The sequence below is a fragment of the Anomaloglossus baeobatrachus genome, chromosome 5 (assembly GCF_048569485.1).
Source record: "Anomaloglossus baeobatrachus isolate aAnoBae1 chromosome 5, aAnoBae1.hap1, whole genome shotgun sequence".
In the NCBI taxonomy this organism is placed as follows: Eukaryota; Metazoa; Chordata; class Amphibia; order Anura; family Aromobatidae; genus Anomaloglossus; species Anomaloglossus baeobatrachus.
In genome coordinates this window covers 543,785,833-543,803,075 of record NC_134357.1, presented here as the reverse complement: position 1 = coordinate 543,803,075, position 17,243 = coordinate 543,785,833, and the positions used below count along the sequence as shown (strand labels likewise).

The following is a 17,243-nucleotide window of genomic DNA, read 5'->3' as shown; positions in this document are numbered from 1 at the left end:
TGTTTATTTAGTCTAAAAACATCGTCTGCATTTTGAACACGCCCCATCACATGACAAATTACGTCATACCTGACAAGAGCCTGTACATTCTAGCATCTACCATATATCCAGTGTGCTGTGCAGGAGGAGGTATGTGGAGATTCCCCATTACTGGGGCAGGGGGCATTAACCCCTTCAGCTCTGAGACTTTCTTGGGGTTTTTCTCTCGCTGATTTCTATGAATCATGAGGTTTTTGTTCCTTTTCCTCTGATAGATACAGACGCCCCAACTATGAGAGGCCGGAAGTGAGGAAACCCGTCTGCCCTCAGTCCTCGGCCCCTTTCCTGCCCTCGGTCCTCGGCCCCTCTCCTGCCCTCAGTCCTCGGCCCCTTCCGGTCCTTAGTCCTCGGCCCCTTTCCTGCCCTCGGTCCTCGGCCCCTTCCGGTCCTTAGTCCTCGGCCCCTTTCCTGCCCTCGGTCCTCGGCCCCTTTCCTTCCCTCGGTCCTCGGCCCCTTTCCTGCCCTCGGTCCTCGGCCCCTTTCCTTCCCTCGGTCCTCGGCCCCTTTCTGCCCTCGGTCCTCGGCCCCTTTCCTGCCCTCGGTCCTCGGCCCCTTTCCTGCCCTCAGTCCTCGGCCCCTTTCCTTCCCTCGGTCCTCGGCCCCTTTCCTGCCCTCGGTCCCCGGCCCCTTTCCTGCCCTCGGTCCTCGGCCCCTTTCCTGCTCTCAGTCCTCGGCCCCTTTCCTGTCCTCAGTCCTCGGCCCCTTTCTGCCCTCGGTCCTCGGCCCCTTTCTGCCCTCGGTCCTCGGCCCCTTTTCTGCCCTCGGTCCTCGGCCCCTTTTCTGCCCTCGGTCCTCGGCCCCTTTCCTGCCCTCAGTCCTCGGCCCCTTTCCTGCCCTCAGTCCTCGGCCCCTTTCCTGCCCTCAGTCCCCGGCCCCTTTCCTGCCCTCGGTCCTCGGCCCCTTTCCTGCCCTCGGTCCTCGGCCCCTTTCCTGCCCTCGGTCCTCGGCCCCTTTCCTGTCCTCGGTCCTCGGCCCCTTTCTGCCCTCGGTCCTCGGCCCCTTTCTGCCCTCAGTCCTCGGCCCCTTTCTGCCCTCGGCCCCTTTCCTGCCCTCGGTCCTAGGCCCCTTTCTGCCCTCAGTTCTCGGCCCCTTTCTTCCCTCGGTCCTCGGCCCTTTTCCTGCCCTCACCCCCTTTCTGCCCTCGGTCCTCGGCCCCTTTCTTGCCCTAGGTCCCCGGCCCACTTCTGCATCCAGGCAGTTATAGGTTCCCAAAGTCCAATATTACATCTCGGATTCTCACCTTGGACTATGAGGTGACACAACAACAACAAATCCAAAACCTTCTCAGAGAGTGGTTGAACCACGGTGGTGGAAATGATCACACAGGACATAGTCAGGGGCACAGAATGTGGTCACTGCCTCAGCTGCTTTCCCCACCATGAAACAAAGCGTCATCAGTGACATCTGTTTCAGGGGCTGGGTTAGTCCCTACTTGCCGCGTTGTCTCCTAACACTGCACTCTCCGGCTCATCACGTCTCTTTGGAGCAGGCGAGGGAGCGCACTGCCACTGTGCATTCAAAGGAATATAGCGCAGGGAGCTCATACTGAGCATACATCAGAACTCACAACCAACACATGCTCAGTAGAGCAGGGAAGAGCCCAGCCCCGGAAATGGGCACCACTGATGACGCTTCATTTCAAGGAGGGGCAGAGGCTGTGGTTGTGACTTCCTATTTGAAAATCCCAGCATGCACTGGTGAATCTCAAACAAAATGTTATGGGAAGTTAAAATCTGTAAATCAGAATAAAGAGAGAACGTCAGGGAAATTTTAAGTGAAGTATATTAGAGAGTAGATCAGATTATTACATTAAATAGAGTTTAAGATGAAATTCACCTTTGGTTTCGGACCATCCCATTAAGTTCAGCCACTTGGTTTGGTCCATGACAGCAGTGACAGTTTCTCATGTGGCCCCTTGGGAAAATAAATTTCCCACCCCTGGATGAAAGTGTGAGATTGAATCATTCCATATAAATAATTATGACTGTAAACAATTCACATGTCCACAATAGGGCAGAGCGAAGTGCAACTGCGCGGCCAGCGACACTACTGTGCAGGAGCGAGACTGTGTTCAGCTATGGAGATAAGGCAGGATGCGTCATCCACATCAATCAGAGCCAGAGGATGGTTTTTATGTTCAGAAAGGAGGAACAGACGCCACAAAGAATACGCACGGGTCAGCCTCATTTACATACAGCGCGTGACTAAATCAAATGGTATCTTTGGGGTGTACAGGGGAAGTCAGGGGACAATGTAATCATTTGTAAAAATCCTAACAAAAGCAGAAAAAGGTCATGGCATTTTTTGAAATAATAAAAACTAGTGACAGGTTCTCTTTAATGATCTTCCACTACTTCTGTGCCATCAATACTTTGGCCTCCGCCAGTTTCTGTAATTCCTGGTCAGTCCCTATGAATAAGTCATCCCTACAGCCATTCAGCAGCCGAAGTGGTGGCGGACATAACCAGTGATTGGGAGCATGGAGGACATGTCTTATTAGTAATTCAACTTATGTTCCAGTACATGTGAAACAAAAAGAAAACATATGTTTCCACTTTTATATTTTTACATGGAATTCTTTATCATTTTACATCAGCTCATGGTTTTCCCATTCAGGTTCTCTCAGTGGAGATCTTCCAGAATGGATATGGACAGGGACAAGATGGCGGAGAGGATATTACACCTCACCCTAGAGATCCTCGTCCGGCTTACTGGAGAGGTGAGAGATTCTGATGACGTCACATTACATCATTCTTATCTATGGGAATAACAGATGGACAGAACTGGAGAGGTGAGGACTCTGGAAATGTCTGGAGTGAGATTTATTACTGTGTCTCTCCATAACCAGGATTACACAGTAGTGAAGAAGACCTCTAGTGAGCGCTGTCAGGCCCCTGTGTCTGAGGGATGGGGAAGACCCCTGAGCCCAATCACGGGGCCTCCGCCTCACCCTCCGATACATGAGGACATCAATGACCAGAAGATCCTAGAACTCACCTACAAGATGATTGAGCTGCTGACTGGAGAGGTGACACTGCTGGGAATGCTGGGACATTATACAGTAACGCTATGAAGGGAACGGGGGATGACGGTATCATTGTATGTGTCAGGTTCCTATAAGGTGTCAGGACGTCACCGTCTATTTCTCCATGGAGGAGTGGGAGTATTTAGAAGGACACAAAGATCTATACAAGGAAGTCATGATGGTGGTTCCCCAGCCCCTCACATCACCAGGTAATAGACAGGACTAAATACACACGGCCTATAATTATCTGTATGTAAAAATTAATTCAGTCCCTGTATGTGTCTCCTCCAGTTCTATCCAGTAACAGGACAACACCAGAGAGATGTCCCCATCCTCTGCTCCCACAGGACAGTAAACAAGAAGATCCCGATGTTCCTCAGGATCATCAGGTAGATGGAGAGAAGGTGTCATGAAATCTCCCTATGATGTGTAGACGGCTGTGAAGGTCTTGTGCTCAGTCTTGTTTTATCCTCCAGTATTATATGTTTTATACTTGTGTAATGAGAGCGGTGGAGATGGCAGGATTAGAGCTGATCATAGATGTGACTTCTCCATCTGTCTGTGACTTTTACAATATTTGTTTCAGGGTGAAGATCTGACCCATATTAATACTACAGAGACATATGTGAGGGGTGATGAGCGGTGTAAAGAGGAGATTCTTACATATGGCTATCCAGGTGAGTAGTGACCACTAAATGCAGAGAAGTCACAGATTCTTCTCAGTCACCGGCTGTAGCTGCTTTATCGGTGGTGTAGTCTGGCCATAGACCACAACATTCTCTTCCACCTGGAACTGTTCATATCACTTTGGACTCTTAAACCCCTTCTTATATAGCACTTACAGACTAGAATTAGAAGATGCTGACCCTTACCTGCTCAGATCTGTAATCTACAAATGGCACCATGCGTAGAATGTGCTGACAGGTTATAAAATCACTTGAAGAATAATATTTTGGCTCTCTAAAAAGAAGGTGGAGGGTAATGATGCTGTTATCTTCCTAAGATCCTAGCATCATGAAGAATGAATCTACCTTCTCTCCCTTCTGTGCTGCTGAATGTGCTCATAGGGTCCATACAAGACCAGGTCCAGTCTTTGTGGCCAAACTTCCCGTTTATAATAGACAACATAAAATGTGCTGCTGAATGTGCTCTTATGGTCTATATCTAAACAAAAGGTTGGTAGACAAAAAAGGACAAATAGGGTATTATCCAACTGAGGGGATAAGGAAAAACACTGAAAGAGGCTCACCTTGAGGGGTTGTGAGAGTCACAACTAGTGATGGACAGAATTGCAGATAATCGAGACCGGCTGATCCCGCTGATGCGCATTTTAAAACTTGGTTCTGGGCCGGAATCCAGTCCCCAAATAAGTGTATGGGGACCGGAAGCCGGAGATTAAAAATGTTGGTAGAAGGAATAGGGGGATGGGAGTAGGTGCACTATACTTACTGAGGATCCGTCATGGCGATATCTACTTCCAGGTCACAAATTCACCTCCGGTTCCATCCGGTAATTAACCATCATTGAATATTTACTGTAGCGGTGGCACATTGAATATTCACTGTTTTCCCCGCCCACCAGCGCCTGTGATTAGTTGCAGTCAGACGTGCCCGCTGCCTGTGTGACAGCGTGTCTGACCAATCACAGACCTGGTCTGCGGGTGTATAGCGTACAGTAAAAATATATAAATACAAAAATTGACATGCGGTCCCCCCATATTATGATACCCAGCACAGATAAAGCATATGGCTACAGGCTGCAGCTTCAAGCCCTGTGCATATCTTGACTGTGTATCAAAATAAGAAAAACTGTATTTGACCTTTTTTTAAAAAAATTTATTTATATTTAAAAAAAAAAACCAGCGTGCGTTCCCCACCAATTTTGATATGCAGCCACGATAAAGCCCAACATCTGGGGGCTGGTATTCTCAGATTGGGGAGGTCCATGCTTATTGGACTGCACCCCCAGCCTAAAATTAGACACTTGCAGCCGGCAGGGATTGTTGTGTCCATTAGATGACAAGCCCGGCACTTTACCCGACTCTTTCCAATGGCCCTGGTGCGGTGACAATCGGTGTAATAAGGAGTTAATGACAGCCCACAGCTGTTACTAAGTCCTAGATTAGTAATGGCAGGGGTTTATGAGACCTTACTAATCTGTAACTGGAAGTAAATAAAGACAAACAGCGAAAAAATCCTTTATTTGGAATAAAATACAAAAAACACCTTGTTTCACCACTTTATTAACCTCAAAACACTCCTGCAGGTCCGATCTAATCCACACGAGGTCCAACAACCATTCCAGCTCTGCTACATCCGAGTCACAGCGAGCGGCCATAGAATATGATTGGACGCTGTGACTGCAGACAGACTGACTGAGCCGCGATCAGCAGTGACGTCAGGTTATTTGCGATCACAGCTGGACATTCCCAAAATACTCCACCTGTGACCACAGGTAACCTTTTGCCAAGAGATGCAAATTTAGTGCTGAAATTTTCACACCATATTCATGCACCTGATTTACACCTCCTGGCTAAAAAAACTCTGCATCAGTAAACCATGTTTTTTCGCCAGGAGGTGTAAATTGGGTACATAAATATGGTATAAAAATCTCATCATGAAATTTGCTTCTCTTGGCCCAAAAATGCAAAAAAATGTTTTTTTCTGGCAGGAGGTGCAAATTTGGTACTGAAATCTGCTGCAGACATTTTAGCCATACGGTCGCAGGTGGGAGCCTCCAGCTGTGACCGCAAATCAACTGAGTGACGTCACTGCTGATCGAGGCTCATTCTCTGCCTGTAGTTACAGCGGGCAGTCATGCTCTATGGCCGCTCACTGTGAATCAGGTGTAGCAGAACTGAATCATCATGGGCCCTCGTGTGGATTACGTGGGACCTGCAGTGGTGTTTTGGGGGTTAATAAAGTGGTGAAAGAGGGTGGTTTTTGTATTTTATTCCAAATAAAAGATTTTGGGGGTTTATGTGTTTATTTACTTTCACTTACAGATTAGTAATGGCAGGCGTCTATGAGACCCCACCATCACTAATCTAGGACTTAGTGGCAGCTGTGGGCTGTCCGTAACTCATTATTACCCCGATTGCCACTGCACCAGGGCACTCAGGAAGAGCCGGGTAAAGTGGCAGGCTTGTCACATCTAATGGATGCAACAATCCCGGGCGGCTGCAGGCTGCTCTTTTTAAGCTGGGGGCAGTCCAATAAGCATGGACCTCCCTAGTCTGAGAATACCAGCCACCAGCTGTCAAGCTTTATCTTGGCTGGGTATCAAAATTGGGAGGACTGAACATCGTTTTTTTTAATTATTTAAATAATTAAAAAAGAACAACAAAACACAGCCAAGATAAGAGCAGGGCTGGTGAACTTCAAAATATAAGAAAGGCAGACAACTCACCGATCAGTGGAAAATATTTTCAAAAGGCTTTAATCTTCAGGTATATAGGGGAGGGGTAGGGATGGGTGCACACAAACAATGGCCGTTTCGCTCCTAACACAGGTGCTTCTGTGGGTCTACTGATAGTAGCTAAAGTAAAATTTTAGCAGAAAAACCCTAGGTTTTTTTCTTTTCACGGCCCAGTCTTGTAAAATTCTGTGATGTAGTTTATGGGTTAAAAATGCTCGCCACACCCCTAGATGAATTCCTTATGGGTTTTAGTTTGCTAAATGTGGTCACTTGTGGGAATTTCTCATTTTTTGGTACCTAAAGGGCTCTGCAAATGCAACACTATGAATAAAACGTGCATTCCAAAAACCAAATAGCGCTCTTTCCTTTCCGAGCCTTGTCGAGTACCTAAACAGATTTTCACCACATATGGAGTATCACCACATTTGGGAGTAATAGAGTATCAAATTATGCAGTCCATTTCTTCCTATTACCTCTTGTGAAATTACTAATTTGGGGCTATAACAACATTTTAGTGGAAAAAAAAAAAGTAAATTTTGTTTTTACACCCACTTTTAAAAAGTTCTGTGAAGCAGCAATGGGTTCACAGTGCTCAACACACCCCTAGATAAATTCCTGTAGGGGTGTAGTTTCCAATATGGGGTCACTTGTGAGGGTTTCTCCTGTTTTGGCATGTTAAAGGGGTGGTTCACCCATTTTTTTTATTTTCTGTAGGAGTTCTACTTACCTTTCTAGGCGTTTTCCTCCTTTGGCTTCTGTTTCCAGTTCTGGCACTGAGCGGCGCTATCCTGCACGCTCAGTGCCGGTCACATGACCCCCTGGAGCTGTGGCCGCCAGCATCCTCTGACGTCCCGGCATTTCCGGGCTCTCAAACTGGACGGGTACGTCAGAGGAGGCTGGCACCACTCAGATTGAGTGACAGGGCTGTGGGCGGTAACTACCGCACATCACAGCCCAGCATCGAGGGGAGGATCCGGAGGACGTCACTGTGGAGCCGGCGTCCTGCAGATGGTGAGGCACGGGGCGCCAGTGTGCAGTACACGGGGGGGGTTCTTCAGCTGAATCCCCCCCTGCACGTAAGTATGTGATCACACTGTCCACCCGTCCGCTCTGCTGCGATGTCAGGAGAGCGGCCGGTGTCGGGCAGTGTGATCATCTGCTCCTCCCAGCAGCAAGACACTGACAGGCATGTCACCTCTGTGCTCTGCCATCTGTCCTGCTGCATGGGACCAACTGTCTGCACTCTGTCACCTGCACCACAAGTCACAGAGTGGAGACAGTTGGTGACAGAGCACCTCTGCCCCCCCCCCCGTTCTTTCCCCACTCTCTTCTCTCCCCCTACTCTTCTCCCCCTCCCCTCTTCCCCCTCTTCTCTGCCCCCTCTTATCCCTCTCTCCTCTCCCCTCTCTTTTCCCTCGCTCTCTTTTCCTCCCCCGCGCTCTCTTTTCCTCCCCCCGCGCTCTCTTTTCCTCCCCCCGCGCTCTCTTTTCCTCCCCCCGCGCTCTCTTTTCCTCCCCCGCGCTCTTTTCCTCCCCCCGCGCTCTCTTTTCCTCCCCCGCGCTCTTTTCCTCCCCCCGCGCTCTCTTTTCCTCCCCCCTCTCTCTCTCCCCCCTCTCTCTCTCCCCCCTCGCTCCTCCCCCCTCGCTCTCTTCTCCCCCTCTCTCTCTTCTCCCCCCCTCTCTCTCTCCTGCCCCCCTCTCTCTCTTCTCCCCTCTCTCTCTCCCCCCTCTCTCTCCCCCCCCTCTCTATCCCCCCCCCCCTCTATCCCCCCCTCTTTCTCCCCCTCTCTCTCTTCTCCCCCCTCTCTCTCTCCTGCCCCCCCTCTCTCTCTTCTCCCCTCTCTCTCTCTCCCCCCTCTCTATCCCCCCCTCTCTATCCCCCCTCTTTCTCCCCCCCTCTCTATCCCCCCTCTTTCTCCCCCCCTCTCTCCCCCTCTCTCTTCTCCCCCCCTCTCTCTCTTCTCCCCTCTCTCTCTTCCCCCTCTCTCTCCCCCCCTCTCTCCCCCCTCTCTCCCCCTCTCTCCCCCCCCTCTCTCCCCCCCCTCTCTATCCCCCCCTCTCTCCCCCCCTCTCTCTCTTCTCCCCCATCTCTCTCTTCTCCCCCCCTCTCTCTCTTCTCACCCCCTCTCTCTCACCCCCTCTCTCTCTTCTCCCCCCGCTCGCTCTCTTCTCCTCCCCGCTCGCTCTCCCCACTCGCTCTCTTCTCCCCCCCGCTCGCTCTCTCCCCCCCCCGCTCGCTCTTTTTCCTCGCTCTCTCCTGGTATGGTCAGTACAGAAATCTCTCCATCGTGGAGGGGTGAGAGGGAGTAATAAACATGGAGTCCCTACTGTGTCTGTGTATTTCTTTCTAATAAAGTATTTTTCTCTGTGTGATGTCCTTTTTTTTTTTTGTAAACCCTTTGTTGGAGATTCTTAATGGCCAGGTTAAACTTGGCCTGACATTAAGAATCTCGGGCTTTATACCAGCTGGTCAAACATAGCTGGTATTAACCCCTTATTACCCAGCGTGCCACCTGCCACCAGGGCCACTGGAAGAGTTGGATACAGCGCCTGAAGATGGCGCTTCTATGAAAGCGCCATTTTCTGGGGCAGCTGTGGACTGCAATTCGCAGTGGGGGGCCCAGAAAGTTTGGGTACCCTGCACTGTGGATTCCAATCCCCAGCTGCCTAGTTGTACCTGGCTGGACTCAAAAACTTGGCGAAGCCCACATCATTTTTTTTTTTTTTTAATTATTTCATGAAATTCATGAAAAAAAAGGGCTTCTCTATATTTTTGGTTCCCAGCCGGGTACAACTAGGCAGCTGGGGGTTGGGGGCAGCCCGTAGCTGCCTGCTGTACCTGGCTAGCATACAAAAATATGGCGAAGCCCACGTCATTTTCTTAAAAATGTTTTCAGGGAAAAACCTTTATAAAAAAAAAATGCTTCCCTGCATTTCTATTGCCAGTGAAAGTAACACCAAGCAGCGGGGGCTAGCAGCCAGTAGCTGCTTTGGTTACCCTTAGCAATAGAAAATGCAGCGGGAGCCCACAAACAATGTGATTTTTTTTGTTTTTTTATTTTTAATGAATTTTTTTAAAAAAAAAATCGGCATGGGCTTCGCCCATCGAGCACCAGAGCATTTTACTGCTCATTCATCCCAAGTAATCAGATGACTCCAGTGTCGGCCGATTACTTGTTCTGTGTCCCCCTGCATCCATCGCAGCGTGTACGGGCTGTGAGGTCAGCGGAGTGGAGACAGTGACATGCTCTGCTCTGACACATAGTGTGCTGCATGTCATTATCTGTCTCCACTATGGGACTTGTTGTGCAGGTGACCGGATGCTACATGTCACTAACTGTCTCCACTATGGGACTTGTTGTGCAGGTGAGAGTGTATACAGTTGGTACTATGCAGCAGAAATCACAGAGTGGGGCAGTTAGTGACATGTATCATCCGGTCACCTGCACAACAAGTCCCAGAGTGGAGACAGTGACATGCTCTGCTCTGACACATAGTGTGCTGCATGTCACTATCTTTCACCACTCTGGGACTTGTTGTGCAGGTGACCGGATGATACATGTCACTAACTGCCCCACTCTGAGACTTGTTCAGGTGAGAGTGTATACAGTTGGAACAATGCAGCAGAAGTCACAGAGTGGAGCAAGTTAGTGACATCTATCATCCGGTCACCTGCACAACAAGTCCCAGAGTGGATACAGTGACATGCAGCACACTATGTGTCAGAGCAGAGCATGTCACCAACTTGCTCTGCTCTGTCACCTGCGGTGCTGCATGTCACGTTTTTGCCGCGATTTGGAACGTTTTTTGCTGCGTTTTTGCTCACTGCGTTTTTAATCAGTGCACAATGCCATTAAAGATTGTTGATGAAAAAAAAAAGGTCTGATGTCATTTCCTTATTCAAAATGTTCATTGTATGCAGGAGAGCAGACAGCAGCTGCAGAACTACAAGGCTCAGCATCCTCCATTCACTAGTGTATGCAGGAGAGCAGACAGCAGCTGCAGAACTACAAGGCTCAGCATCCTCCATTCACTAGTGTATGCAGGAGAGCAGACAGCAGCTGCAGAACTACAAGGCTCAGCATCCTCCATCCAGGACTGTATGCAGTTTTTTACCCAAAAAGAAAAAAAAATGACATGGGCTTCGCCATATTTTTGTATGCTAGCCGGGTACAGCAGGCAGGTACGGGCTGCCCCCAACCCCCAGCTGCCTATTTGTACCTGGCTGGGAACCAAAAATATAGAGAAGCCCTTCTTTTTTTTTTTAATTATTTCATGAATTTCATGAAATAATTTTAAAAAAAAATGACGTAAGCTTCGCCTAATTTTGGTGTCCAGCCGGGTACAACTAGGCAGCTGGGGATTGGAATCCACAGTGAAGGGTGCCCAAGCTTTCTGGGCACCCCCACTGCGAATTGCAGTCTGCAGCCACCCCAGAAAATGGCGCTTTCATAGAAGCGCCATCTTCTGGCGCTGTATCCAACTCTTCCAGCTGCCCTGATGCCGGGTGGCTAGTTGGGTAATAATGGAGTTAGGGCTAGCTGTATATTATCAGCTAGCCCTAAGCCCGAAATTCATGGTGTCACGCCAATATTAGAAATGGCCACCATGAATTTCTAGTAATGATAAAAAAACCCCCACAACAACCAGAAAAATATTTTTATTAGAAATAAAACACAACACAATTAGTGACTCCATCTTTATTGAAATAAACCCCCCTCCGCAGTAATCCTGGGTCAAGGGTCCCGCGCCGTCCAATCCGGATCCAATATCATCTGATCGGTTTGCTGGAAGGCAAAGCGATCAGATGATGTGTCAGGTTAAACTACGTGAATCACATGACACATCAGCTGATTGTATAAAAGCCGATTATACAATCAGCTGATGCATCAGTAGAAAAAAAATAAAATAAATAAATACTCACGTCTGTGCTGATTACCGGCAGCTCCTGCAGGGGAGTCTGATCCTGGCCCATCACTGCAGGAGCTGCCGGTAATCAGCTGATGAAGTCCCCTGACGGCAGGATCAGCTGATAGCCGGCCGGGCGCGAAAAAGCCGGCGACACCACGAGAATCGATCAGCTGATGCGTCAAGTGACTGCATCAGGTGATCCACCGCCAGGTCCTGCAAGCTTCGTACGTGCCCTGGGGAGACTGCACACAGCCAGAGCGGCGGGACCGAGACAGGGGCTGGAAGCAGGCATGGCACCGGGACCCTGCAGACAGGTGAGTATGACATACACACACACATACACACTCACACACACACTGTATATATACACACACACACTGTATATATACACACACACACTGTATATACGCGCACACATACACATACACTGTATATACACGCACACACACTTTCTTCCCCTGGCTGTGTAGAGCTGCTGCTGTCTCTGTGTGATTGCTCTCAGTGCACATCCACTGGGAAGAGGCAGGGAGGAGGGTTTGGGTGGGAGCAGAGTGGGTGTATTAGACACAATGGGTGTGTTAGATAAGCTAGACACCGCCCTAGAGCCACAAAGAATTCTGGGACTTGTAGGAACTGAACACAGGAAGTCAGAGGAGAGATTAACCCCATCAGAGCTGGAGCCAGCAATGAGCATGTGCTGCTAGTGCACAATAAAAGGTAATTTTGCTGAAAAAACAAAATAGATGTGTTGAGGGGCACATATTAGCAAGATTTATCAGAAAAAAAAAAATCAGTTTTGGTAACTGGACAACTTCTTTAAATGCGACATGGCGTCCACAATCTGTTTCAGCTAAATTTTGTACTCCAATGAAATAGCGGTCTTTCCTTTCCAAGTCCTTCCATGAGTCCAAACAGCAGTGTATCACCACACATGGGGTATTGCCAAGTTACAGAGAAATTGTGTAATACATTTTAGGCTCCATTTTCTCTTATTACCCCTTGTGAACATTAAAAATTTACAGCTAAAGCTTTATTATAGTGGAAAAAATTAAATTTTTAATTTTTTTTATTCCACTTTGCCTTAATTTCTGTATTGCACCTGAAGGGTTAACACATTTCCTAAGAGCAGTTTAGAATAATTTGAGGGGTGCAGTTTTTAAAATGGTGTCACTTCTGGGGGTTTCTGATCTATATTATTATTATTATTATTATTATTATTATTATTATTATTATTAATAATAATAATTATTACATATAGGTCCATCAAAACTGAATAGGTCGGTAAAATATAGGATTTGTATATTTTCCTGAGAATTTACTGCTAAATTTTCCACCAGGTTTATCCTGGTTACAATGAGGTATTATATAATTTATGAGGGTGTAATAATTGCTATACTTCTTGGCTGAAGTAATAAATACATGTGATTTTCTTACATAGGTGGTTCAGCAAGTTTTCCTAATAGCATTTAGCGCTAATTCTCCTTTTTACATTTATTTTTGAAATCAGATCATTTTTATTGAACGTAAAACAGTTGGTACAGAGTAAACAATAATATATATTATATCGCACTTGATGGCACAATATTATTCAGCAGTACGAATCCATCCTCTGTATAAATTGGTGTCACATTCTGATTTTCATAAAAGAAATAATAAAACATCAAAACTTTACAAATGAACGAAAATTAAAGTTTACAACAGTACATCTGTCCAGCTGAAAATTATTTGACAGTCGTGTAACTTTATAACATGTTTGCACTCATGTCCACTCCCCTTCTCTCCCGACTGATCATCGGATCGATCCCCTCCAGCCTCTCCCCACAACACTCTCCAAGGTGTCATGACAACCTATGGAGCTGCCAACTCTTATTTCCAAGATATTTCCCTCTACTGCAGGCATAATAACAGACGATCTAGCATACCGTCCGGGACCAACGCACTAGAAAGAAGTCCTGGTACCTCCATCCATAGCTGCCAAATCATAGAAAATTTATTCAGATAGATAGACTCCTCTTTCCAGTCTAAAGGCGTTATCCATCTTATGTTTAAGTTCCGCCATAGTCGGGGACGAGGGATCTAGCCAATAGTATGCTAACAGCTTCCTTATTTGGTAAAGAATACTTTCTCCTTCCTCCCATAAATTCACCAAGCGGGTACGGAGCGAGGGCTGTATTTTAATATGATACACCTCCTTTTTACATTTGTTTAGTTTTTTTCTTGTCACTATTGGATTGTACGTGTTATTCTCTGCTTGTGAGATGGTTATATAGCAGTGCCCTGGGGGAATTTCTAGTATTGTTTTATTTTAGAATGACCGAAAACCCCATAAAGGGACTCCAGTTTGGAAATTATTCCCATCAGTGATTTAATCTATAAGAGTAGTGATGAGTAGAAGTTTTTATTGGTATCATTAAAGCCTACATAACATTTTTTGGTGGCTTTTTCTTCCAATACTTGAGAGACATGAACATGCAGTTGAACAATACGCTCTACTGGTTCATGCTATGAGGTCTTCTATTAAACTGTGAACTGTCATTGTCACTGTCGTCTCAATCCTGTTTTAAGACTCGTGACAGCCTTAGGATTAGAGCCTCCCATCTTCTTCTAGACTCCTCATTTAAACCAAGTATCCTTTCCTTAGGTGTCTGATGAGTTATTGTCAGTTTTTGTTGCCAGCAGCTTAGAGCAGTGCAGATCATCTGTAGCTGCTTTGAGCTCATGCCCATTTAGGTTTAAATAGTGGAGTTTTCCCAGCAGTCCTTGCTTTTGTCAGAATTCATTCTACTCTGCCCATCTTGGTGGAAGGAGCTTCTGGTGAACTTTTCTCTACCCATCAATCTGCTACTTTGGTGGCTGTTTGCTACCGTGAAGTTTGGGTCTTCTCACGGTCTCAGATTCCTGCTCGGCCACAGTTGAGGAGACTGTACAGGGACTGGCTAGGAGAGTAGTGACAGCTGAAGGTGAGAATAGGAGGTCTCCCACCTACCCCTCTCACTAGTTCCAGGCCTCCCCGCTGTTATTGTGTCCCCCTTGTTTGTTTGAGTTTTTGTAGTGCATCAGACGCTCGTCTGTCTGAATGCATTTGTCACGCAGAACATACAGACATCTCCAACTCCATGCGTGACAGTCATTATCGTAGTGAATAATTAAATTTTACTATATAACTAAAGAATATACATTTCAGGGATAGTAAAAGTGGCTACAAGTTATTAAACGCACTAGAGAAATAAAAGAATATGCATTGGATATTTTGTTTGAAAATAATAATTGGTTTTATTATTGGCAGATGACTGTACCAGGAGATCACAGGGACAACTCACATCTTCAACTTTTACATCAGATGACCTTGAGATCACACCGAATACAATTGAAGTGAATGCTATCACTCCCGATATCCTATCATCCCTTCACAGTAAATGTCAGTCATTTGATCCTATGAAACAGGTCCTATCTTCTGACTCATTACAGACTACTAAGAAAAATAAAAGTCACAAAAGAAGCATTAAAATACGAACTGATCTTAAAGCAAAGAAGCCAATTTCACATTCAGAATCTGGAAGTAATTCTGACCTAGAAACATCTTTTGTTAAATTTCAAAAAATTAACACAGAGGAAAAGAGATTTTCTTGTTCCAAATGTAAGAGATATTTTAACCAGAAAACAAATGATGTTAGGCAAGAGAGAATTCATACTGGGGAGAAACCACATCCATGTTCAGAATGTGGGAAATATTATTTTTTACAGAAATTACATGTTGTTACACATCAGAAATTTCACACAGGGGAGAAGCCTTTTTCATGTTCAGAATGTGGAAAATGTTTTAAACACAATTCAAATCTTGTAAGACACCAGAGACATCACACAGGGGAGAAGCTTTTTTCATGTTCAGAATGTTATAAATGTTTTACACAAAAATCACATCTTGTTAAACATCACAGAACTCACACAGGTGAGAAGCCTTTTTTATGTACAGAATGTGGGAAATGTTTTGCATGTAAATCAGCTCTTGTAAGACACCAGAGAATTCACACTGGGGAGAAACCTTTTTCTTGTTCAGAATGTGCGAAATGTTTTAAGGACAAATCAGCTCTTGCAATTCACCAGATAATTCACACAGGGGAGAAGCCTTTTTCATGTTCAGAATGTGGGAAGTGTTTTAAGCACAAATCATATCTTGTAAGTCACCAGAGACATCACACAGGGGAAAAGCCTTTTTCATGTTCAGAATGTGAGAAATGTTTTAACCGCAAATCAAATCTTCTAAGACACCAGAGACATCACACAGGGGAGAAGCCTTTTTCATGTTCAGAATGTGAAAAATGTTTTACATGTAAATCAGATGTGGCAAGACACCACCAGAGAACTCACACAGGGGAGAAGCCTTTTTCTTGTTCAGAATGTGGGAAATGTTTTAACCAAAAATGGCATTTTTTTAAACATAAAAATTCCCACAGAGAGTAGCCATTAAAATTCCTAGTATGTGAAAAATGAATTACTGAAAAATCATATTTTCTTTACAACTAGTGATGAGCAGACCGACTGCAAAAGTCCGGTTCCACGCGGTTTCAAACTTGCAAAGTGCCAGGCCTGGGATTCCGGGTGTTGATCCAGATCTGGCATTCGGGGGGAGAAGGAAGAATAGAGAACACAAGTAATAGTGCAAGCACTTCAAGTTACCGAGGCTCCTGCACGGCTGTAACTGCTCCCGTGGCCGCTCATTCTTCTTTCGGTGCCGCTTGTTATTGCTCATCCATATACACTATACTTTCCCTGGCCTCCAGCGGTCCTGGCTTTTGTGATTGGATGCAGTCAGACATGCCCCCAGCCTGTGTCACAGCATCTGAATGCAACCGATGACAAGCGCTTCCTGCGTGTCACTATCATGGTATAAAAATAAATCAATTGGAATAATGTCGAACCATCTGATGTTACCAAGCAAAGATGCGGCCCCTCACCCCAATTTTGATATCCAGATATGATAAAGCCCGACAGCTGTGGGCTGGTATTCTCAGGCTGTGGGGACCCATGCTTATAGGCCCTCACAGTCTAAAAATAGCAGCCTGCAGCTGCCCAGGATTGTCGCATCCATTAGATGCGACAAGCCTAGCGTTTTGGTTTTTTTTTTACCCGGCCTAGTGCGATGGCAATCGGGGTAATGATGGGTTAATAACAGCCCTCAGCTGCCACTAAGCCCTAGATTAGTAATGGGAGAAGTCTGAGACCCCCATTACTAATCTGTAAGTGAAAGTAAATAAAGGATTGTTTTGGTGTTTGTGTTTATTTGAGATAAAAGACATAAAAGCACCCCTTTATTAACCCCAAAACACACAGGTCTGATGTAATCCACAGGAGGTCCCACGACTATTTCAGCTCTACTAAAGCTGAAGCTCACAGTGAGCGACATAGAACATGACTGCCTGCTGTGAGCTGCAGGCAGAGACTGAGTGAGTCGCGCGATCAGCGGTGATGTTACTCAGGTGATTTGCGGTCACATCTGGAGGTTCCCACGGTCTTCCACCTGTGACCCCCAGGTAACCTGACCTCAGTAAAGTCAGTAACCTTGCCTCAGGTGAGACCTGCATCTCCTTTCAGAAAACCACATTTTTTTTTTACAAGAGGTGTAGATTTGGTGCTGAAAATTTTACACAATATTTCTGTACCCAATTTACAGCTCCTGGTAAAAAAACCCCGCATCACTACCACATCATACCGCATGCATTTTGATGCATTTTTTGCCAGGAGGTGTAGATTGGGAGCATGTTTTGGTGTGAAAATTTCATCACCAAATCTACATTTATAGACTTATATGGGGATTGGAATCTGGCCTGTTACCAGATTTAAAAAAAAATAAA

At 46.2% G+C, this 17,243-nt stretch overlaps 1 protein-coding gene and 1 pseudogene across 1 annotated transcript; both read left to right on the top strand.

Annotated features, from left to right (window-relative positions):
* The window catches only part of LOC142312946 (uncharacterized), a 198,170-nt pseudogene that overhangs the window by 38,553 nt on the left and 142,374 nt on the right, over window positions 1–17,243 (top strand).
* On the top strand, window positions 102–3,112 carry LOC142310559 (oocyte zinc finger protein XlCOF29-like). The gene is made up of 3 exons (XM_075348079.1): window positions 102–129; window positions 2,656–2,758; window positions 2,888–3,112. The coding sequence occupies exons 2-3, from the start codon at window positions 2,681–2,683 to the stop codon at window positions 3,110–3,112; spliced, it is 303 nt and encodes a 100-aa protein (XP_075204194.1). The 5' UTR covers window positions 102–129; window positions 2,656–2,680.

Excerpts from the sequence above, each read along its gene's own strand:
- LOC142310559 (XM_075348079.1), top strand. The coding sequence starts at position 2,681 with ATGGATATGGACAGGGACAAGATGGCGGAGAGGATATTACACCTCACC. Across the intron at positions 2,759-2,887 it reads TCGTCCGGCTTACTGGAGAG|GATTACACAGTAGTGAAGAA; the intron begins GTGAGAGATTCT and ends CTCCATAACCAG.